This window comes from Chaetodon trifascialis, chromosome 16 (assembly GCF_039877785.1).
Source record: "Chaetodon trifascialis isolate fChaTrf1 chromosome 16, fChaTrf1.hap1, whole genome shotgun sequence".
In the NCBI taxonomy this organism is placed as follows: domain Eukaryota; kingdom Metazoa; phylum Chordata; class Actinopteri; order Chaetodontiformes; family Chaetodontidae; genus Chaetodon; species Chaetodon trifascialis.
In genome coordinates, this window is record NC_092071.1 from 8,186,375 (window position 1) to 8,210,200 (window position 23,826).

Sequence of the window (23,826 nt, forward strand, 5' to 3'; positions counted from 1 at the left end):
TGCAGACCAGACTGACGTGACTACACTGCCAGCTCACTCTGCCTGCTCTCATGAAAATAAACCCCGAGTCGAAACTGAAGGCGAAAAATGAGTTTCTCCTCTGTCAAAAGCGTTCCAAAATCAACAGCTGGGCTTTTAGACGAGGCTTACGCAACCGAGAATTACACTGACATGATCATAAACTGCCCATAAGAATGCCCTTGTTTCCCCCCCCCCATGCCTCCCGCTGTAGTCCTTGCTGATGAAAATGTCCTCTGATTTGTAGTTTAACTTGAAATACGCAGATGACTACAAAAATATACGCTGGGTATCATCAGCCCAATTTTTTTTCCCTCCCTTGCAGATGCACGCAGCTCAGCGCTCCTCGCCGTTCTGAGCTCAGTCTTGAGTGGCGCGGCTGTAGCAGCAGAATATTTGGCTGTAAACAGAGACGCTGTGCTGTTGCCTCGATGCGAAACGCAGGCTTTTAGGAGTCGGTGAGTGATTCGAGGGGGGATTTTATTGCAGAGGGAGGCTCGTCTCATCAGTGCAAGCTGGTGAGGGAACACGATTATCTTAACATTTCGGAGGTGTCTTTTCCCTGCTTGTGTGCGCGCGTATCCGAGCCGTGTCATCCATTCGTCTTTAATTTGCTCTCTTTTTTTTTTCTCCTTCATCGTAAGTACTTACTGTCGGTTTTATGACTGCTACTCTTGTCCATAAGATGCCCTAGCTGTCCTCGTCGCGAGACGGTCTTTTGATAAATGTCAATTTTATCCCCGTGGAAATCATCACGTAGGAGTCAGGGAGCGAGACAGAGAAAGCGCGATGGGTAAAAAAAAAAACAAGGGATCCCAGTTGAAAATCTAAGAGGATTTTTATTTAGCAGCCACCGAAAAGAGATTAGGGCGATAGCAGTGGAAGTTAAATTGTGCTGCATATAAAATGGGCGGGCTAGTCTTTATATTAGGCTGGTACAGCCTATTCTAAAATGAAACGCTCTGCGCTTGGACACAGTCTGTTTGCCATGCACTTTATTCACCGGCACGATTGATGAACTAAAAACATTTATTTTGGACGGAGACCTCGGTACCCAGAGCAGATTTGTTAGTTTAGAGGAACATTTTTTGTTGTTGTTGCTGACAGACTGAGAGAGTTCAACTCACTACAGCACCACCAATGAACAGTGAGAGAGACCTGCGCATATCGTCAGCAGCCGCTTCTCCAGCCTCAAGCTAAAATTCGTCAGATCTGAGATCACAGAGGATTTTTCTCATTCAGTCCGGCTGGAAAAGATATTCTCAAAAGTTTGAGGATATAGCCAGCGGACACTGAATATACCCCGACTCATCTGCTGTAAGTGATTTTCTCCATTTTTTTCCTCGCCTTTTTGTCAGGCAGAAGAAGGGGAGAGGGGAGTAACACTCGGATTTAGAAAGGGATGGTTTGTGTTGCTGGACACCGCTAGAATCGAAGACGAGTTTCATTGGGGAGAAGGGGGAGTCTGCCGTCGAATTTGGGACCGTTTGCGGGGTATTTTATGACAACCAAGAACCGCTTGATGGTTTTAACGGGAGGCAGCCTGGTTTCAGCACCACGGACAGCGCGCCGAATAAAACAGCATCACCGCACATTTGCTTAATTACTCCGCCACGCACGCACTGGATCGCCATGCATGTATTTAGACCAGGCTTGCAGGGATGCCAGTTGCATGCAAAATTTCTATCCAGATGAAATACGCTCATATGTCGTCGGGGAGAGGGTGACATTTCCTCTGAATAACTTAGAAAGTGTGCTTGTGCGGGATTTTCTCCTCCATTCGTTAATCTGCATCATCCCCGCTTTGTCAAATCCTTGTCAACCAGAGGATTTATTTTATTTTTATTTCATTTTAAGAGAGCATTGTACGTCCCCCGACACCCATCCGCTCACAGTGCACCTTGGAGCGTCACAAGCAAGTATAGCAGGGGCATTGTCTTCTATGTGGGCTGTGTTTCAGTGGCAGGATTTTGTGCTCGTTTGACAAATATTGGTTTTGCGCTTTCCTGTAAGTAAGTAATTGGTCCTCTCGCGGACACATAGGTTCTGCCTTCAAAAATGGACCGTGAATCTGAGCATTGTGTTTTGCATGCGCAATAGCGCAGGCTAATTGCTTACATACTTTATGACCCGGCTGACATCATATCTTAATGATTGAGGAGGACGCAAATGCTCTTATTTTAGGGGATTTGGTTTGATATTGCGGTACCGCCGCGTTTCACATTGCAGGGTATTAGAGGAGGCTGTGTACAGGTGCTACACGCTCACACAGGGTGTTATGTGGTCGATGATGTGTTGCCTTGTTATTTATTCTTAATCATTATGCGTTACAGATGCAGCCATACCGTGTGCGTGTGTATCAGTTATAGAAGTCGTATTTACACTGGATCTTCATCTGATCAATGACATGCTGAGCAGCTATTTTAAAACCGGTCTCCCACATAGTTAGGGTGTAGAATATGTCTCAGTCAATGTGACATAATTCAAAATGATGTAAAGTGCGTGTGTCATGTGACGGCCCAATGCATGTGGCAGGGCCATTTGGTTTGATTCATGTGCTGTCAGTGAATCTGTGAGAGATGGTAAGCAGCAGGACCAAAAACCTCACATAAAGCATCTCTATAGGAACAAGGTCTCCCTCATAGCCTCCACGTTGGCTGTTGTCTCGGAGCATCTACATGTTTGTTGACACTTGATGTGGTGAAATGTTGGAGCTCGCGGTGGACCACTGCCTCATGTGACTTGGTAATGATGTTCATTCTCTGTCTCTTTGACCTCCAGCAGTGAAAGGTCCTCATATTGCAACTATGTGTGGACGGAGCAGGACGGCCTTTCTGTGTCTGTGGGCTTGCTTGCTTGTGGCCAACAGCGTACTGGGTGCAAAAAGGTAAGAGCAAACTTTGACTTACAAATGCATGTAGCACCAGTGTATTACAGCGGATCGCTGGATAATTCAAAATATATGAAAGCCACAACTAATTTGCACATATCATGCATGCTGTTTATATGACTGGGATTTGAAGCCATACACATAATGTGAGACAAACACTCAGTGGGCTCATTATTATAGCTTTGTATTACCTATATGATCATGATATTACTGGAATACTTTAATTGCACATATGACATTTGGAGGACAAACTGTGCAGACCACACTGCATTGGGCAAAATATGGAATTTTTTTTTCTTCTTCTTTTGATAGGACAATTACCTTTTAATGCTGGTCTCAGTGCTTGCCAAATAGTCAACCGGCTAGTAAATTTGTCAGTAAATCAGTCAGGCAGTCAGCCAAGGGGGCAGCCAGTGGTGCACCTGCTGGGCTGATATTCTGTCTTCCTGCCTATGGCTTGGTTTATTGGGTTACACCCTTACAGAGCATATCCTCTGTGGTTGTAACTGGGGCATCCCCACAGGACACCTCCATGCGTATAATTGCATAAGGTAATAAGAAATGCATCGCAAAGAGAGGGGATGAGGAATCAAAGTAGCCCCTGTCCATGTTACCACGGTGTAGCACTTATTTTGGTTGACGAGCCTTGTGGGCCTACAGCTGCTCAGTTTTAAGACCTTGGCTATGCACAGGAGATGATGTGTGTTGCAGCGTGATGTTTGGCACAGATTTGTGCACACGTGTTTTTGACACTGACTGCAGAGATGGTAGGCTCAATTTACAGACACACTTCTCAATGTCAACACCGAGGTGTTGGATGTCACCGAACCAGGGGCAGACAGAAGCAGAAAGAGAGAGAATGATTGGATGAGAGGTGACAGCAATGAGATCCACTGTCATGTGACTGAAACTGCATTAATTCCCACATGATTTAAATGCTGGGCAGCCACTCGTGTGCAGCATACCTCAAGGCATCATAATCTGACTCCACTCCTTGGATTAATGTGGATAACTTTGACGTTGAACACTACAGTAAATAAAACCTGCATACCAGCCAAACATTCAAGGTGACAAATAAAACTGAGGCACCAAAGAGTACGATTCATCAGCTGTTGCAACTGCATGAGATCGTTCGAGCTCTCATCTGACTGTAGTTCTTCTGGAGAACCCTGGAGACACTGAAGGGATCAGGCTTTTCTGCACGGTTGAATAATTCAGCAGAACTGTCGCAGGCAGTTGACTTGAGCAGTGATGTCTTGAGATGGTCCAGCTTGCTTCTCTCTCAGTGACAACAGCCACGCCACAAAAACACACATCCATACAGTACACACAACATGCCTCTGCCTTCGCGCCCTGAGCACATGCAGAACACAGATGGAACGTGTCCTACTTGAAATATATAATGCACTGCCATACGTCACAGAGTTGCTCCAACTGATTAATCACGGCTGTGGCTTAGGTTTGAGATGTACTGACTAGCCAGTGGAGGGTCTGATTTACAGGGTTTGATGTGCTGTGTGTTGAGCACATTAGAGAAAATGTAAAAATACTGATTACGTTACTGAGGGACTGTCACTGCAAACTGCAAAGCAATTATCACCCAAAGATTTACTGTATAATCCAGTCCCCGTTTTGAAGTCGAATACAGAGTCACACACTCACACGTACACACACACCTAGGGGGATTTCAACGAGACACGGTAATCAGGAAGACCTAGCGCTCTGCTACAGTATGTTGCCAACGCTAGAAATTGCCTTATAATTAGATATCCAAGTGAGTGGAGAGAGACACAGAGAGACAGAGAGAGAGAGAGAGAGAGAGAGAGAGAGAGAGAGAGAGAGAGAGAGAGAGAGAGAGAGAGAGGTACAGTAACATGGAGAAAGAGAGAAAAAGAGGGAGACATTGGCAGAGTGTGAACGGTACTGTTGCTGTTCAGATGACCTGTAGATGGGGATGGTGTACAATGTTTTATGAGGAAGTGGCCCCTGGCTGATAAACATGTGTATTCTTCCACAGCACCTTTTCCCTCTCCATTTTCTTTTCCTTGACATACAACCTTATACTCCCCACCACCCGAAGTTTCCCATATGTCACTGTAAAAAATGTCTATCTTTAATAAAATAAGAGATGCGTGCCATATTATTCAGTGCATGTAAAAATTTGGGTTTTCTCCTGGGTTGAGATGAGGAATTTGACTGGTCGGTATCTTGAATCAAACTACAACGAAACAGTGTGCCCTTTTATCGATATCTTCTTTCATTTTAACAAAAAAAAATCATTTACATCATTGCTTCCACTGATTGCTAATGACTTATGAGGATGGATTTTTTTCCTTGTATTAAGTGTATTTGAATTATTGGTGAACTTGAAAGAGCTAAGGGACATCCTGGCTTGTTTTCTCTGACTGTAACAAGAGGACTTCAACCCTTGGGGCGGCTTTGGTGTCTCGCTCTGATTTGGAAATGCCTAAATAAATGTAGAAAGCGGGAATATTAAAAAGGGAGGGAAGAGGAGGTTGTGTTTTATTTCAGCCTCAGATGACGTCCCATGGATCCTATTTATGCTTCCTGTATTTATATATAATTAGCTTCCCAGACCTGAACAAAACAGATTAATTATTGTTTTGAATGTGAGTATTTCAAAGCTGTTACCTTCAAGATTGCCGCGAAACAAAATTGCTCATCAGAGTTTGTACAGTTTTAATGCAGGCTTCGGTTTTCACAGGGTTCTCTTTTTTTGGCAGATAGAGGGACGCTTGCGAATTAAGGGAAATTGGTGGCAGAGAGATGCGCATTAACCCTTTTATACAAATCCATGTGTGACGCGGATGCCGCATCCTTATTTAGAAAGCAAAATGTTTAGCTGCTCACATTCAAAGCTGTGGGATCTGCCTCAATCCCACAGCTTTGAATGTGAGCTGTGTCTCCCTAAAACGCCACTCCCCTGTTTCACTTAACGGTATTCTCACCTTTTCCCCACCTCGCTCCTCTGCCTTTTATCTCCGCCTCCTCCATCTCCGTCTTATTTTCTCTTCTTTGTCTTTTCTTTGGAGGTTTCCTCGCATGTTTCTCCAAGTGCCACTCTCCCTTCCGCCATCCCTCCTACTTCTCCTTCCCTCCCATTGCAGGTCCCTGCTAACTAATCTTGATGACCTCTCCCTCTCCTTGGAGCCATTCAGCTAGCAGAGCTTGTTTCTAAACACTTGCTGTTTATTTAGCATGCAATCAAACCACACGCCATTGGCATAAAAAGCGGGAGAGGGTGATTGCTTAGCGGCACACAATACATTGTTGGAGACTTTCATCTGATTATTATCAGCACAAACACACATGCAAACATATGCATATGTACATAAGCTCGGATGCGTGCACAGACGCTGAGCCTACGGTCCATTCATGCATTGATTCAGGTATGCAAACACATTCATGCACACACATACTCTATAAACATTCCTGCTGCATCCTGCTTTTATGAGACTCAATGTAATTAGGGGCTGTATTCCTGATTATGAGTGTCTTGAAATATTTATGCGTGGAGATGCTGCAAACTCTGCTCTCACAATTACTGATTGTGACTGTTTTCGGCATCGCTCTAAGCATTTTGTTTCATGTTCAAAGAGCACATTCAGCAAGGCCTTTGTGGTCTAAAAGACCATATTAAGGGATAAATAATGTATTATGATTTCTCTCTCGCCGTGAGATTGTGCCTATGTGTGGGTGTGGGTGTGTGTGTGCATGCACGTGTATGCTCTGCATGCCCGGATTTACAACCCGCAGATAACAATAACTTCGACACTTGCAAACATGCCTTTGTTAATATACAGATTTTCCAAAGCGATAATACAGGATTAATTGGCCCAATGAGATATTTTGATATTATTAAATTAGTAGATTATTGTCCACCTCTGAACAAACATTTGCGCCTTCATCTCATGTGATTATGATTGAAAACCTCACAGTCACACATTGTGAATTGTAAACTGTGAAATGTGTAAGTGTCATATAAGACTTTTTTGTCCACAATGTGATTCACGATGCGTTCGTCTCCTGCTCATGTTCTTCACCAGAACAGTCTCAGTAACTACAGAGCAGAGATTCACTTTTTTGGTCTTTGATATATGATTCTTATCAGAGTTCGGTCTTACTCTTTTGGCAGTTGTGACTCTGGTTTTGGACTCTAGCTGTGACGACTTTAAATCTTCTGCTTTGCTTTGCCAGCTCTGGGCAGAACGGCATGACAGACGAACAGAAAGATAACACTACAGTGTTCACCAAGATCTTAGACAGCCTTCTGGATGGCTATGACAATCGCCTCAGGCCAGGACTGGGAGGTCAGTAAACCCAAGCCATTGAATGTATTTTATCCCTCACGGTGACTGTTTGAAACTGCAAATATCATCCAAAGTGCTCCTACAAATTGCTTACTTTCCACACAACTACAAATAGTAATATATGACTAAATCTTATGGAGGTGGGTTTGCTTTTAGTGTCAGATTCTGTGTGTGATAATTAAGAAAAAAAAAAGAAAAACAATTGGAGCTTCATTCTTCACCTGCTGCTTTTGTGAAACTGTGAATTGTCATAAAGCCAGCACTTCTAATAGAGCACACAGCGGATGTCATTTTATTGTGTGGGCTCCTCTTCACTCTATTGTCAACTGTCCATTGTTAGAGAGCGAAACAAAATGGCAGAAAGACTGAGAGCCAAATCCAGAAACAGAAAATGAGAGAAATAGAGAAATGGAAAGAAACGGAGAGTTAAAGAGGAAAGAGGGAGACAGATAATGTGAGAATTGGTGTGTGAAGGACACTGAGGATCGCACAGTGTGATGCAGCAGACATCAAACAGACAGGCGAATAAAAGCAGGCCTGCTAGAAGTTCAGCAGCCGAGGGGAAGAAATTATGGATTATGATGGGTATCATTCATAAATCATGCTGTCATATTTCGGTTTCAGAATCACGAGGAACGAACCATCACACATACACATCGCCTCTGCCACCCCCTCCAATTGAATCCCCACTGGACCCATTTTGGCTATCAGTATTATGGGACCAGAGTGGCATATTTTCAGTAATACAGCAATGCGCAAATTTATTAAGAGATTGAACCACTGTCCGGGTAATGGAGCTGACACTGAAACCAATACCAGCAGAAATGGTTATCGACATCCAAAATGGGCATTTTTATGGTGGTGTTTTTTCCCCGATGCTTGTGTGTCTGTGTGTGTTAAAAATAATCTTGAATAGATTGAATGGATCAGAGGCTATAGCCAGGTGGTCTTGTATTAACAGGTAGTTAAGGGCTAATGAATGCCGCTGATAGTCACTCACTCTGGCAATTTCCTGCTTCAACAGAGCGTGTAACTGAAGTCAAGACTGACATTTTCGTGACTAGTATTGGGCCAGTTTCGGACCATGACATGGTAAGACTCTTTTCGCCTCTGTAAATGTCACTAGCTTCCCTGTATCCCTCCACCCTCCATCCTGTCTTCTAACCTCTCTGGACACTGTGGGCTCTGAGCTGTAAGATGATTATTAATTTGATGATTCATTCCATTAACTCCTGATGTGTTAATAAAACTGTCACATGTGTGAAAACGTATTTTCTGCTGCACGGTTCGTAATCCCACTCTACATAAATGCCACCCTGACTCATAAATATAGCTGCATGCGTCTTTTATGTGCATGTCGTAATAATCTGTGAACTCTGACCCCCTGTGTATTTGTTATGGAATATTAAAAATAGCAAATCTGATATGTCTTTACTGAAATATCCAGAGCTAAGAAATATGTAGATGTTGACGTTCAAGGACCAAAATATAACTGCAGCTGTCTAGAAGTACCAGATTAAGATGCTGATCCTTCTTCCACTCTAATTAAATTGCAGCAAATGTAGCCATAGTTTATGTTATGTGTCGCTGTGATTCGGAAAGTCAAGCTGTTGTTAAATCCCATTTTGAGATTACTGATAAACGCTGCAGTGTGATGACAGTAGGTGCCGATGACAAAGTTGAAAATTTCACCATCAAATTAAAATGCAACATCAAAATATGAATCATCACTTTTGTGATTTCTTCAATATGCTGTCTAAAAAAAGCTGTGGGCTGTTCAAACATGAGCATCTGCTCTTTGCACTGTGCACCGGAAACCAATTAATCTCATCCAAATGTCTCGCTGCCTCTCCTTTACCACTTGAAAAAAGAAAACGACTCCTGTTATCTGCACGTGAAGTGTGTGTACTCTATTTGACATAATCTCAGTTAATTGCACTGGCTGACATGCAGCCCAAGACTACTTTGCAGCCGCGTTAAAGCCAGAAGGAAGAGCTGAAGAACATTTTCTCCATCTCCAGTCTTTCCCTATCCCTCTCTATTACCTTGAAGCTCTGTTTCAGTTCATACTAATGATCTTACGCGGGCCGAGTGGAAAGGAGGAGGGTGGGGGTGGGCGAGAGAACAAAAAACAGGCTGAACTGTAATTTTTACAGGCTCCCTTTACTCTGCCGGGCAGTCATGTGGAACCATTAAAATCTGCTCATAGCTATAGTCATTAGCTGCCTCCAAAATGAAATGTCCTCCTAATTTTTTGCGTCCAGTTCTTCCTGTTTGTGTCCAGTGTAATTTAGATTACCGAGAAAAGAAGTTTCCCTAAAGATAAATGCTAACAATGATCATTCCTGGCACTTACCTAACAATGCAATAACAAATGACTAAATACCAAATGACCCACCATTTACATGGAGCGTATTAAACTGTCCAGAGCACAATTATGTAAATGATAAAATGACAGAAAATGGAAAGGCAACCACAGGGAGAGCAGTTGCTATACTCTAACAATGAAAGCCGGTTTTTTAAAGGTACCAGCCAGAAAACCATCCACTAGATCTTCCCTAGGTTTGCCAAAGCCTTTAACATGAAGAGACAGTCACCAGCAGGGAAACTAGGCCAAGACTACCGTAAGAAAGTCAAAGTGACATGAGGGAGAGAAAAAGGGGAAAGCAAGAATATGAGAAAGGATAAGAAAAGGAAAAAGACGGTTGGGTTACTCAGCATCTTCCCCAAACCAGCTGTAGTAGCTAGAAAAAACAGCTACGAGTTTGGGGTTTTGGCTCCTCACTTTTTTCATCTACTTCTTTGTTGACTTCTGTTTTCTCCGACCCCTCACTGTCCACCTGTAGGAGTACACCATTGATGTCTTCTTCAGACAGAGCTGGAAGGATGAAAGGTTAAAGTTCAAAGGCCCCATGGCCGTGCTGCGTCTCAACAACCTGATGGCCAGCAAGATCTGGACTCCCGATACCTTCTTCCACAATGGCAAGAAGTCAGTGGCCCACAACATGACCATGCCGAACAAGCTGCTGCGAATCACAGAGGAGGGCACGCTGCTGTACACCATGAGGTAGGCTGACACTCTCACTCACTATGATGGTGCAATGAAGGATTTTAGAACAAGTCAGAGACTAAAATGCTTTTTTAGCTTGAAGAAAAAGCAGAGATCAGAGACCAAGGCGTTTTCTTCCCCTGTCACATTTTTACAGTGGGCTCGTCTTTCATTGCAACATAAAAATCCTTGCACCTCTATGGAAACAGCGCATTCATGCCTGGAAGTACGGAAGACTCAAAAATGTCTTTTGTGCAGCATAACACAGTTCTAATGCCATAAGTCATAAGACGAGAAAAAAAGTTGAATTGCTTTGATTTTTGGTTTTACAGAATAAAAGGAATAATTTTTCCAAGTGCCCACTAGTGTTACCAGCATTAGAGAAGAAAGGGCCGGGGCTCCACATATTGTATTTACATTTTTACAACCTCTACACACCTGGAGGTTTCCCCTGCGCTGATGAGAGAAGAAATGTAGTGGTTCGTGCAAACGGATAATCTTTGGTGAAATAGTGATTTTGCTGAAATATCAAAATCTTAAGCTTAATTTTGCTTATTTTTCCTCACCGAAGCGTTCGTATCGCACAATATGTTCAATGACGGTCAGAAAAGTGAAAATCTGATGATTCATTTTCTGGCTGTGATAAATGGTGACATTTTGGTGACCTTTAAAAAAAAACAAGCCTTTTAAACCCACCGGTGGGTTGTGAGATTCTGAGGGTTGATATCAGCGCGCACTTCATTTATTCAAGAGGACGGAGGGTTAAGGGCTCACTGAACCTATATTACCTGAATTGAAAAGAGGGTGACTGATGTAATTTTTTGTGGAAACATGACTGGTGACAGTTTCAATGATTCCAGCTCAAAGGATAAGGCCGGCTTTATTCCATATTTTTCACCAAATCCCATCAAACAACCAAAACCAACAATGCGTTTACGGTCTCTCAATACGATCTGACGTCCCTACACTATCTGTAGCTGCAGCCTCAGGACCATTTGCAAACAAATAGTTTCTCAGTAATTTCCTCATACAGCTCAACACTGACACATTACTCAAACTGGGTAAATAGTTGCTGGGGACCATTTTCAGCTGCGGATTACTACACATTTGGTGAACTAGAAAACATTTATGGCACCAGGATGAGGAATAGCATAGATGTGAATACACACAATACTCCACTTTCTGTTGTTACATATATGTACACAAAGATTATTCACTACACTACTAAATCTCTATTTTTTTATTTTTCTGAATTTACAGATCGTACTCAGCCATTTATAAGCCCTCACAAATTTCCTGTACAGTTTGTCATTTTTTCCATTGTGGTGCTCACCAGGAAAAATAAAATAGTTTTATCGTGTCATGATTTATCACTCTGGGGATGCTACCTGACAGCTGCGAGCAGGAAGATAAGGTGTATGACCAGCTGAGCTGAGTTTAGAACCACTCGTGGCACCGCAGTAGCCTTCAGCGGAAAAGGAGCTAAATAAAAGCTTAAAGGCAGTGCAAACCTTGACGCACACCACGGGGCGATGCTAATGTGAGACGTCTAAGGCGAGGATCGTAAAACATTTGTTTTAGCATGTTTACTAGCGGGGGGAGGGGGTAGAGGCGGAGCCCATATTGCTGTCACAGATGAGCGAGATGAGGGATGGATGGGAGATTAGTGTGTCACGGGTGGCCTGACATGCTGTTTTTCACCAAGCTGTCAGGAAATAGAAACCCACAGCTCAGGGAACTGGAGCGTTTTCTGTTGGTTTGGGGGAAAGTATCTGCAGTTTGACAGTGTTTGCTGCTGAGAGACTGGAGCGGAAAAAAAGTACTCCACATGTTCCTGGTGCCTCACTGTACAGAAAGATCACTCCTGTGCCATAATTCCTCCAGTCCTCTTCCTCCCCCCTCCACCAGCACAGCCATGCCTTCTTCCTTCCCGACTTTGCCACATGCCGTGTTTTCCCTCGTTTTTTCTTTCTGCTTTTCTTATTCTCTGTCCATGTCTGTGTGGATCTTTCTAGGCTTACAGTAAGAGCAGAATGTCCCATGCACCTGGAAGACTTCCCTATGGATGCCCATGCCTGTCCGTTGAAGTTTGGCAGCTGTAAGTGGCCTCTGTGCTCACACACAACCTTACCTACATGCACATAAATGCACACAAACACAGCAAGCAGACACACATATGCCTCTTTGACACGCTGTCGCTGCCTCTTCCAACTGGAAGCGCGACCCCGGCACCAGTACCCTGATAAGGAATGACAGTGTGGTAACAGCTGTTCTCCCAGAGGAACTGTCTGCCAAGGCCCCTCTGGTCCCCCCCGTTCAACCCTGCCAGGCCCTGCAAGACCCTGCAAGACCCTGCAAGACCCTGGCAGGCATGTAGCGCACAGACCTGACCTGTTTATCCAAGGCAGCACTCTCTGTAATAGTTCCAGAACATCACACCAACTGCTCACCGCTGACAGCTACCCCTACTCTGCACCATCCTTGAGAAGACATAACAAGAGATAGAATGATGGAGGCTGGAGACAAGAATAGAAAAACTAAAGGGGAGAAAGGCATAGGGGGTAGTGGTTGAGAGGTAGGAGGGGTACAGCAAAAGTGAAACAGATAGAGAAGTGAACATCACACTGTCTCTGTGCCATTCTTCAGACAGATGCACAGCGTGAGTGAAAGGACCGAGCCTTAACCCCCTTTAAATTGAACTCACTCCCTAAATATTTCAGTGATGAGCTCTCTTCCTTATGCTGCAGTCTGCAGTCGAGCCATCCTTTCCTCTGCAGTGGTCGAGCCACACTGCAGCTTTGACAGGTTGGGTGGCCAGAGGGAAGGAAAGACTGACTTGGCTGTTTTAAGGTCATGTCGTCCTGCTGGGATGCTGTTTGTTTGTTTTCTTGTAAGTCTGGGGATGATATGATGTGACACGACATCACCCGAAAAAATGGTAAAATGTTGGAGACGAGACAACAACATATGAGACGGGGTGAGCTTAGATAATAAAAAAGATTAGATAAAAGAGTGGAGACGAGGTTAGCAGGCACTCTAACAAGGTGGAAGAAAAGGATAATGTGCTTAAATAGCAAATGAGACAAGACAGGCAGAATTGAGATGAGAGGAGCTTAGACAAGATGAGAGAAGACAAGATGAGACAAAATGAGATGAGGTAAGACAAAACTAGGGGACCTCGTTTCAGATTTGTCTGTTTTTTTTCCCACCTGGCATCCCCTGCAAGGCGACCAGCAGCAAAATAATTCATAACTTTTCACTCTCTTCGTCCTTGTCAGATGCCTACACTCGAGCAGAGGTGGTGTATGTGTGGACCAGAGGGGCTGCCCAGTCTGTGGTGGTAGCAGAGGATGGATCCAGATTAAACCAGTACGATCTGATGGGGCAGAGTGTGGATTCTGGTGTGGTACAGTCCAGCACAGGTAGGTTTCAGCAAGGTTACAAACTGCTTACTGTGAAATGCGTTGCACCAGTCAAAGCCGCTGAGAAAGACTAAAGGTCGACGCCCACACAGTAACATTCACCCTCTCATCAGTCTCTGAACAAACCAATGGCCTGAAACTGCAAATTTCCCATCAGTTTGTCAGCGGCGTCAGTTTGTCGCTTCACGTATGACAGGCCATGTCCCAGATTCATAATTTCCCTACTGGCCATTTCCACCTCTTCCTTTCTCAATTGATACTGGCAAAAATTAGTGACAGCATAAAATGGGTGACCTGTTTGCAGTGACGCGAGCTGCAGGCACGAAGTACTGCTTAAGACAGTCCGATCCCCCAGGCCACACTTTGCTTTATTAGCAACAAGCTCCCAAGTGACTGTGTCTACCGAGCTTGAGTGAATAAGCTATGTTGGTGTATAAATGCGTTCAATTGTTTTTGTTGCAGTTATTTATGTCTCTGGTAAACTCAAAATCAACATATTGTTCTAACCAAATGAAACCTTAGCACTGTTCCTGTAACCGTTGTACTCTCTGCGAATGGGTCTGAATACACTGATGAAATGGATCATGCCTGGGTTTTGAGTTTGTTGACAAATGAAACCCATAACTGTTCCAATAAATCTCAACTACAATAAAACTGAAGGCCACACAACAAACCATTTAGGAGAAAAACGCTTTAGACTACAGGGACAGGTACAATAGATCTTCTAAATATGTATTTTAAAAGTAAAACACAAAGTTTGTCTGTGCTTTCCTTCTGACTTCGTCGTGTCTTTTGTCTACTGACCACAGGAGAGTATGTCGTGATGACAACCCACTTCCACCTGAAGAGGAAAATTGGTTACTTTGTGATCCAAACATATCTGCCCTGCATCATGACAGTCATCCTATCCCAAGTGTCTTTCTGGCTCAACAGAGAGTCCGTCCCTGCCAGGACTGTCTTTGGTGAGTCGTCTGCTCTCTTCTCTTCTAAACATCTGTGGGTAGAGAAACGCGTCCATCAACAGAAGGTTTCAAATCTGTTCTTGGGAAATCCATGTGGAAGATATGATGACAGGACATTAGGCACTCAGTCAAAAACTACAGTGCTGCTGACAAACAAACTGGGTTTCTTAAAGATATAATAAACGTCTCTCTGAATGGAACAAATACACAACATAGCCTCTTTGACATTATGTATTGATTTTACCTTGCAAACATTGCTGACTCATGATTAATATAATCTTAATAAGTATTACATGGTTTAAAGAGCTATGCTATGATTTGAAAATGATGCTTCATCCATCATTACTGTCATTGGTTAACATATTAATGAGGTCATATTACACTGTGCAGGATTGATTATGTCAATATCACATGCTTAATACATTGCTTGAGTTATTTTGCTCTAAATACACCGCTTACTGCATTCGTTTACCGGTTTGTAAAAAGAAAAAAATGATGAGCATATTTGGATTTTTATCCTAAAATAAATGAGTGTAACAGCATGTGATTGGACTCTAATATGAAATACTGACACTTGGCTTCAGATCAAATAGAAGCAACTGTAGGGTACAAGGCTTTTCCACATGCAGCTGTCAATGGCCCTGGAGTGTCCATAGCACACATTCATTTTTCCTACAAGGCAACACCTCAGTGTCCAAAAATGAAGGAGAGGGCAGTCGATCGATTGGCTCACAGTACGACAGAATGTGAATTGAGTTTAATGGCCGTCAAAGTGAAGCGAAAGCGTGACGGTTTCATGTGCCATCCTTGCAGGAAGCTTTTCTGATATGGACAAAAATCATCATTGAAAGGCATGTTCTGCAATTGTTTTTGTTGATGAGATTTAGATGAGAGCTGGAACTGGGAGGTCGTTAGCCTAGCATAGCGTAAAGCCTGGAAGCAGGGGGTGGAAAAAGCTAGCCTGGCTTCAGGAATACCAACACCTCTAAAGCTCACTCATTTATCATTTATCATTTATCATGTATCTGTTTTTTTTAATCTGTACACAAACAGAAATAGACAGCACCAACACAAAATAGGACAACATGCTGTAATCATTTCTTGGTAAACAGTGGCCGGGTGCATGGTGTCTCTGCTGGTTGCCCGGCAACTTCACAATGATGACAGAGAGGTATCATCCTTTTCATCTAATTCACAGCAAGAAAGCCAATAAGCGAACGATTCCTTTGAAGGGTATCAAATGTTAAAAAGACTGATTGAATAATTGCATATTCAGTCAGAAATTTGTTGTGCAATATTTCTACTCTGCTCTGTTCTATTCTGTCTCTGCACCACTGAGGTGAACATGAGCTTTAATCAGTTGTGGCTGGCTGCAGTAGAATTTCAAGCGCAAGGCTGAGTGTGAATTTAGATTTACGTGCTCTGAATGTGTGACCACAACTGTGTGTGTTTGTGCCTCCCTGTGTGTGATGTAAGTGTTCGTCTGTGTGTGTTGTGTGCATGTGTCTGGTCATGTGTATGGGAGTGTTTGTGTATGTGTGTGTGTGTATCTGGTGTGTATCTGTCTGTCTGTCACACTAAGGTCTTACATAATACTGCCCAAAAGGAAAGCTCTTGCTAGTCTGCAGCATGCTCTGTAGCAGCAAAGCACAGCAGCAGGCAGAATGTCCTTGAGTTACCTCGCCCTGCACACTTTCTTCTTCTTTTCCTTCTCTCTCTCTTTCTCTCTCTCTCTCTCTCTCTCCTCGTGGATGTCAGTGAGTGTCTCCCCTGGCCCATTACTTAAAGAGCTTTCACGGAAACATTATACATGCAACAGATTTTGCAGCTCTGCAGTCTCCAGCAGCTTTTTGTACTCTTTCTGCGATGTTTTGGTGTCTTCAGCTGCATATGCATGTGCGTTGCCACAGCTAGCTACCTGCGGTGCTCGTCACGTGTCAAGGGGAAATGAGGATGGCCTAGATTAGACTCAAACAACTATCTAGGGCATGTGTGTGTCCCTCATGCTATCATTGCTGGTTCTGCTTCACGAGATTACATGCATGCAGCATTTGCACACATGTGCACAAACGCACATACGCAGTCGAATAAACACATGTACACGCTTTCATGAAGACGCAGAGCAGCACAGCATCAGTCTATACTAGGTAGGTCATTCATGTGATTAATATGCATCATTTGAGACAGCAGATGAATGAGCCTGTTCTTCAAAGAGGTTACAATGTCAATATCGCTGTAAATGAATCATTAAAAAGACATAGCAGACAATCAGGATCTTTCATTGCCATCTTAATCCTTTGGTTATCATCTAAGTCAAGGATTTATGTGGTATATCAAACCATTGTACATGTGTCGAGTGCTATTAGGATGAAAGAGTACACCGAGCTGTCTTCAGACAGAGGCTTTTATATGCTCTGTGTCTACATACAGCTGCTGAAGGCTTGACAGGACCAGTTGTAAATGCTGATAAACACAAATAACACTTAATGTACTGTAGTTTTGAGGTCCCTTTTAGAGATGCACCCCATTATATGATATGTGATTGAGACAATTTTACAGTGTGTCTCATGCCTAAATCAGTGCCCGAGTCACTTTTAGCTTGAAGTCAGAGCAGCAAATTTACCAGTTTTGTCCCAGGTTTAACGTTCCCAACACAGACTAAATTGAATGCTGTCACTGTGGCGTGAAGTCTAACGCAGAATAAATGAAATACATGGGGAGATATTAAAAGCACACATTGTTCTGCCTTATTAAGAGAACTGCAATAAACCTGTCACTTAATTATTACCTCTTATGCAAAAGAAAAATAAATTTGCTTTAACAACCCAGACATCCAAAATGACAATCAGACCATCACTGCCGCCCTGTCTTTTCGCGTTTCAATAATTCCACCTGCATATATGAATAATTGAATATTCTGCAAAACCCCTCACAAAAAACATGTGGGCAGATAGGAGTTAAATGAGAGTACCAGTTTAATGTCTCCGTGCTTGTGCACTGTTGGATATTAGAAAGTAGGCAGCACAATTCTCCAATAAATGATGAAATTAATGAGAATTTTGATTAGGGGGATTCAATGTGTGAAGTGGGAAGAGCATCACTCATGGCCACGATGGTCATTAATTAAATCTTCAAAAGGCAAAGCAAGTTGTAAAATCCACTGTTGATGCAGCCTGTGAGAGAACAGGAAACACTCATCTTCTGTCAAACCAGATTATGACTCGTCAGTTCACTGCTGTTCTCCAGTTGTGCCACCGCTCTTTCTTGCGAACCAGGTGCGAAACATGACACAAGCGTTGTGGTTCTTTCCATATTGGTCATGCCTGATGAAAGGCGTAAAAAGACACATATGTCTGATTGACATGGCAACATTATATTAAAAAATATGTACTTGGAACCAGCAATGTTATGTATTTCAAGGCTCTAGGAGTACAGAAAAGATCCTAAAAGAAAATATGGTGTTTTTAATATTACATTTAATGTGGGAGGAATGACTAAACTGCACAAATGCACTTTAGTCATTCCTCCTGCAGACACCTATTCACAGCTTGCTTTCTCTCTGTTTTCATATCAGGACAAAATTACAATGTATCACATGATGCACCGACACTGAGAATAAAAACAAACAACCGCTGTAATACTACCACAGATGTGATCAAGTTTATGTTTCCAACGTAAATGTCTGAAGCTGACACAGAAGCCCCATTAACATGGACAAGCACAGCACTGAAAACACTGTTCAAATCACATTGTGTCTACAGAGCACAGCCTCTGCTCTAAATCTTTTTCCTAAAGCCTGCCTTGTAGATGAATAGGCAATTTGAAAACACAGCAGTGGGTAGAGTTATCTTATTCATCATTGTGCAGATTAAGAGGTTGATTAGTTTATAGCTAGTTCGGTATGGTGGAAAACTGTTGACAATTTATTTATTTGCAGTCTAAATGAAAACCAAAAGGAAGCAGCCTCTGATGGTGCTGATATGCTCTCTCCTCTTCCTCTCTCTCTGTATCTAAGCTGTCAGGGACAGCAGCGCTCAGAAGATTAGCTTGCTTCCTTCTCTCGTCTTTAGGAGCGATTGGCTGGGTATTTATTGGTTCTCCCATAAAGCTGTTTAATGTATCTGCTCATTAAGGAATAACTCCCTCTGTGGGTGTGTGTGTGTGTGTGTGCATGTGTGTATGTGTATTGGAGTTTGGTTGTGTATATGTACATAAGGGAGCGTGTGTATATGTGTTACATGTATGTCTCTATGTGCATGTGTCTGTTCACTATACAGTATGTGCACATGCTGATTGTGTGCCAGTGGGAGCTCATAAATTCATGATTACTAGCTGATACGGTGTGTGTGTGTGTGTGTGTGTGTGTGTGTGTGTGTGTGTGTGTGTGTGTGTGTGTGTGTGTGTGTGGCACAATTCCCACAGCTGTGGTGCTGGCACAGTCATTTAACTCACCCGCCAATCAACATGTCAATTTATTTCTTCATTTCTGTCAATGGGAGGTGACGTTGTGATGCTGAAGGTAATGTGTTTCTGAGTCAGGCCCCCCTGAGGCTTCAGTTATTGATAAGGCATGAATAAATGAGTAGCTGCAGCACAGGGGAGATGTTGATAGACATTGTACAAAGACACCTTCACTCTCGGGACTGGTTGAGGGAATATAGAAAGTTGTTTGACAACTCCTTAAACGATAATCATTCATCAAGTTACATGGCAGTGGCAAATTCACTAATTTATTAATATGAAATCCAGCTCGTCATCAACATCTTCTTGTGAACAGTGTTCTCGTTACACATTACAGTAGTATATTACCTTTTCACAGCAACAAAGTCATCGAACGCATAAATAATAACATTTCAGCTGGCTATTATTACTATTAGTATGTGATGTAATATGTTACCACCTGCTCAAAATGACACTGTTGTTACATACAGCTGATATCAAGAAACATAACAGCCACTTCACAAATGGTTAAATCTATAAACCAGCACAAAAATGACAATTACCAAGAGAAACCACCAAACTGAACCATAAACCACAATGAACAGACTCGTTACAACCACTGCTGTGCAAACGCTAATGGACAAGTAACACTTTGGGATATAAAACAGCCAGTTTAAACTACTCAGTCCAGCACGGCATGATGTGAAATGTAGGCTGAGCTCCAGCTTTCAACAAATGTGGTGCAAAAAGAGTTGTGTGTGTCCGTGCGTGCGTGTGCATGTGCATGTATATGAGGCTGTCTGCGTGCAGACAGCAACACATTCTGCTCTGCAGAGGTTGCAAATGAAGATAGTTAAATTTATTCAGTGGCTTTTTTATTGTGCATAAACCTGCCGTTTATGAGCGTTTTGTTGAAAAATAGACTTAAAGCGTAAACAAATGCTTCAGCTGAGAGACGAGCATGTAAGCAGCCGGTGCAGACAGCTGCATAGATTAACATGAGAGTGCATCTGTGGCGTGACACACGCGAGTAAGAAAAACAGGTCTGATAAAGTTTGTCAGCAAGTTTCCTATCAAAACCAATCGTAAGGTGAGCTAGCATCACCATGGAGAACAGGTTATGCTGAGGCTGTAGTAGCGCTACTATTACAAACCATAATATAACCATAAAATATAGCCAAAGGTAACCTAGTTGTACTTCTACAGCTATGCTGGTAAAAGTGATGCAAAAGTAGTGTGATCAGTGACGTATTATTCTAAACAGACAGTAAAATTGTAAAGAAACATATTACTTTCAAATTAAAGTAACTAGTACATGTAATAAATTACATTTTTAAGTAACTTGACCAACACTGACGCTCAGTGAAAACCTGTCATAGACTAAAGCGATATGTGATATGCATGCAGGCAACTCTGACGTCTCCAAATAAGCTTATATACAGTTTATTTCCTATTTTCTTGAATGTATTTATGGTTAAGTGTAGGCAGCTGAAAGCACTTGATTTTAGGCTTTGGACAAAGAAAGATGATGGTCAAATACTGAAAGAGTGACTGACGTGAGGCTCAAGATGGGACACATTTAAAAATCTCTTCAACATCGTTCCTCAACCAGAACCAAGCGTTCAACCCTGATGTCAAAGTCCTTTCACTAGAGGAGCTTTTAAGAGTCTTTTAAACATCTTTGTAAAGCCTCAAAAATAAAAGGATATTTGCATCCTTGCAAATGTGTGACAGGCACCGTCCTTGTCCAGGTGTAATTGTGCCAGTAAACAGTTTGTAAAACAGTTCATTAACAGCAACTTTACTGCAGGGTCCTCTTTAGCATCCGGCCCAGACACGGCCTTTAAGTCACACACAAAGGACGGTGAATTCTTTGAGTGAGCCGCCTTCTCACTTCACAGTGTACTTTTGACCTCGTCCCACATTTTGATTGTCATGTTTGATTGGTTGCCTACTCAGTCAAAACGTTGTCGGAGGCACATTTCTGCCTGGAACCAGAGAGAGAGAGAGAGAGAGAGAGAGAGAGAGAGAGAGAGAGAGAGAGAGAGAGACTTGGCTGTTATCCAATGGCAGAGCAGCACATTTCACTCGCTGGTTTGAGATTGGTTAGATTAGCTGATGCCTGTCATTCAAGAGGTGTCAATCAAATGCTAAAGTTGGAACCAACAGAGAAAACAATAAAGTGTCAGAAAGATCAATAATAATAATAATAATAATAAACAATGACTTTGCACCTTATGCTGAATAAATTGTTTGACCTTAAGGGACAAACAAAGTTCAGCTGAAAGAGCGTTTTCAGTTATTTTTAGCCATGTCTGGAGCAGTTTATTTTCTAATCTGCGGCTTCTTACAGGCGGTCCAGCACTAAAAGTGTATCAGACTGATTACCCCGATAGACATTGAATCAAACCTCAATAAGCTTTACCTCGCTATGTCAGAAACCTATTAACCAAGTGGACATTATTTTCCCAGCATTCTCCAGAAATGCACGTTTGGGCTGTTTGCCTGCGTGTAGTTATGTCAAACTTTCCTGGGCCTCAGGCACCAGTGATAGCCTTCCCACCATGAAATAGTCTGCCTCACCTTGTCATTCACAACCTTAAATAAATTTAGTTTCCCCAGATTTGCTTTCTCGCACCATCTTTCTCTATATTTTGACTTTTTTTTTTCCCATCACCCTGCATGTGTGTGTGTGTGAGTGCATGCGTGAGTCTGCAAACACAGGCAAAAACCTTGTTAGAAGACATGCATCATATAAATCAAGTGTCAGTGCCTGTTCACACTGAGCTAAATTGAGTGGAAGGAACTCTCAAGAATTGAGTTACACCACTATTAATCCAGTTAGAACTTTCCAGATCAGTGACTTTGTTCATTAACAGCCTTCAAAGCCTCAAGTCTATTAGTTACAACATGTCAAATGGAGTCATTTAACACCAGCTCTGGAGTCATGTTCTAATGAATCAACTTAGTTGTTCTAAATTATTCCTGAGAAGGCCCATCACTAAACAGACACAGAGGGGAATCGTTCTTCCTGGAGGTGGGAAACCTGTCCGCCTTGTTAGCACAATCACACACACATACGCGCACGCACACACACACGGGGAACAAAGCGAACCAACACTTAATGATCATGCATTGTTCCAAATCTTAAAACCGAGTGTTTTTCCCTTTACTTTTTCTTTTTTCGTTTCCTCTCGTGGTATTAAGACGTTGGAGGAGTTGGAAGACTTGTTTCCATGACAACGGAGCTTGTCAAACTCAGTAAAGTATATATGATTCCAAGCGTCGGGGCGCTTTTGTGAGGACTTGTGTAATACCCAGTGGTGCTGCCTTCATCCGCCCCCACAAAATTAACTGATTTACTGGCAAACAAAATAGCTGACAGATTGACACCGCGCTGTTTCCACCCATCTTTCAGCCCACCTTCTCTTACCTGCCTCCATCCCTTCTTCTACTGTACCCAAGTATCTCTATCTCCCTTTAATACTCATCTGCACTCACTCCATCTTACCTCTGTAGCTCTCAGAACAGAAGAGATGGATGTGAGGTGGTGCGCTTTTGTTCTCCAGCACCTGCTGAGGCCGTAAATTCACATGACTGCTGGTAAAATCACTTCGCACTGGCTGTTCTCCCATGGAGAACATTACGGCACCCACCTCATAAGCAGTGACACCTTGATGTTAGAGACACAAGTCCACTGGAAAACGCGAGACACTGTTCTCAATCCTGGACACCAAGCGGGTGCATTCAGTCACATTACAGCTGTATGTGCTGACAGCCTACATTCACATGTAACTAATTTGCAGGAGAAATTTAGGTAAACTTTCAGCCTTTAGTTCCAACCAGGGTTGTAGCACACACTCTTATATAGGCATTCTTTATAGCCCCCTCCCCAAATCCATGGCTATTCATTCTGGTATGTTCGTGGACCCTCCTCACATGAAGGCCTTGTATACTTAGTCCCCTGTCCCCATAGTCCAACACCCCTGGTTCCACTAAAAAAACAAAAAGTCTTCATAGCTCAGAGAAATGTTGGAGGTTGTACAAAGCTTTGGACTCTAACATTAACATTTACATCTCATCTTCTGAAGCGTTCTCTGTATATTTATTCTAACCAACACCACAGCTATTCCCTAACCAGGTGCTTATTGTGGCCTTAATATAACTATCACCACCGTAATCATACTTCATGCTTCAGCAGGTGCTTTGGGGAAAACAAACAACATAACACGAACAGTTTTTCGCATAACTGATCCAGCACCTAATTTAGTGTTTACGTGGGTGTGTGATTTATTTATTTATTGTGACATGTTCCTAAAAATGCAGCATGTATTCCCCCAAAATGTTTCTTATTTCAGCTAATGCAAGTAATCTGTGTGTAAATGAAACTCTGAGCTGAGATGCTTTTCCCTGCTGCCATACATCCCCATAACAACATATCACAAACCATTCAATGCACGACTTCGCGTTGTGGGTACAGTGCAGATCATGGCCAACTCTAATAACTACCTACATGATTCTTGTTCTCCCTTTCTGTGGACGTGGCTTATGTGCGTGCCTGAGTTGTGTCCTTCCTTACTGAAATTGAACATTGCCACTCTCATGTGAAGCTACCATCAGTTTTTCATTTGTACAAGCTGTGCTCATGCTAAGTAAACTGTGTGTGATGATGAGGCAGCGGTTACTCTTGATTATCCCTGCATGTACTTTTTAA

The 23,826-nt window shown here is 42.7% G+C and overlaps 1 protein-coding gene across 5 annotated transcripts in view; it reads left to right on the top strand.

Annotated features, from left to right (window-relative positions):
• The first annotated feature begins 286 nt into the window (after positions 1–286).
• The window catches only part of gabra1 (gamma-aminobutyric acid type A receptor subunit alpha1), a 28,550-nt gene continuing 5,010 nt past the window's right edge, over positions 287–23,826 (top strand). Inside the window, exons 1-8 of one of the 5 annotated variants that reach the window (XM_070983860.1) lie at positions 287–476; positions 2,800–2,905; positions 7,127–7,239; positions 8,264–8,331; positions 10,086–10,306; positions 12,304–12,386; positions 13,567–13,710; positions 14,520–14,672. In XM_070983860.1, coding sequence (XP_070839961.1) covers positions 2,826–2,905; positions 7,127–7,239; positions 8,264–8,331; positions 10,086–10,306; positions 12,304–12,386; positions 13,567–13,710; positions 14,520–14,672 — 862 coding nt within the window. In that variant the 5' untranslated portion in view covers positions 287–476; positions 2,800–2,825. Of the gene's footprint in view, positions 1,336–1,494; positions 1,513–2,799; positions 2,906–7,126; positions 7,240–8,263; positions 8,332–10,085; positions 10,307–12,303; positions 12,387–13,566; positions 13,711–14,519; positions 14,673–23,826 lie in introns of those variants that run through there. The other 4 variants (XM_070983862.1, XM_070983861.1, XM_070983864.1 and 1 more) reach the window with 4 other exon arrangements.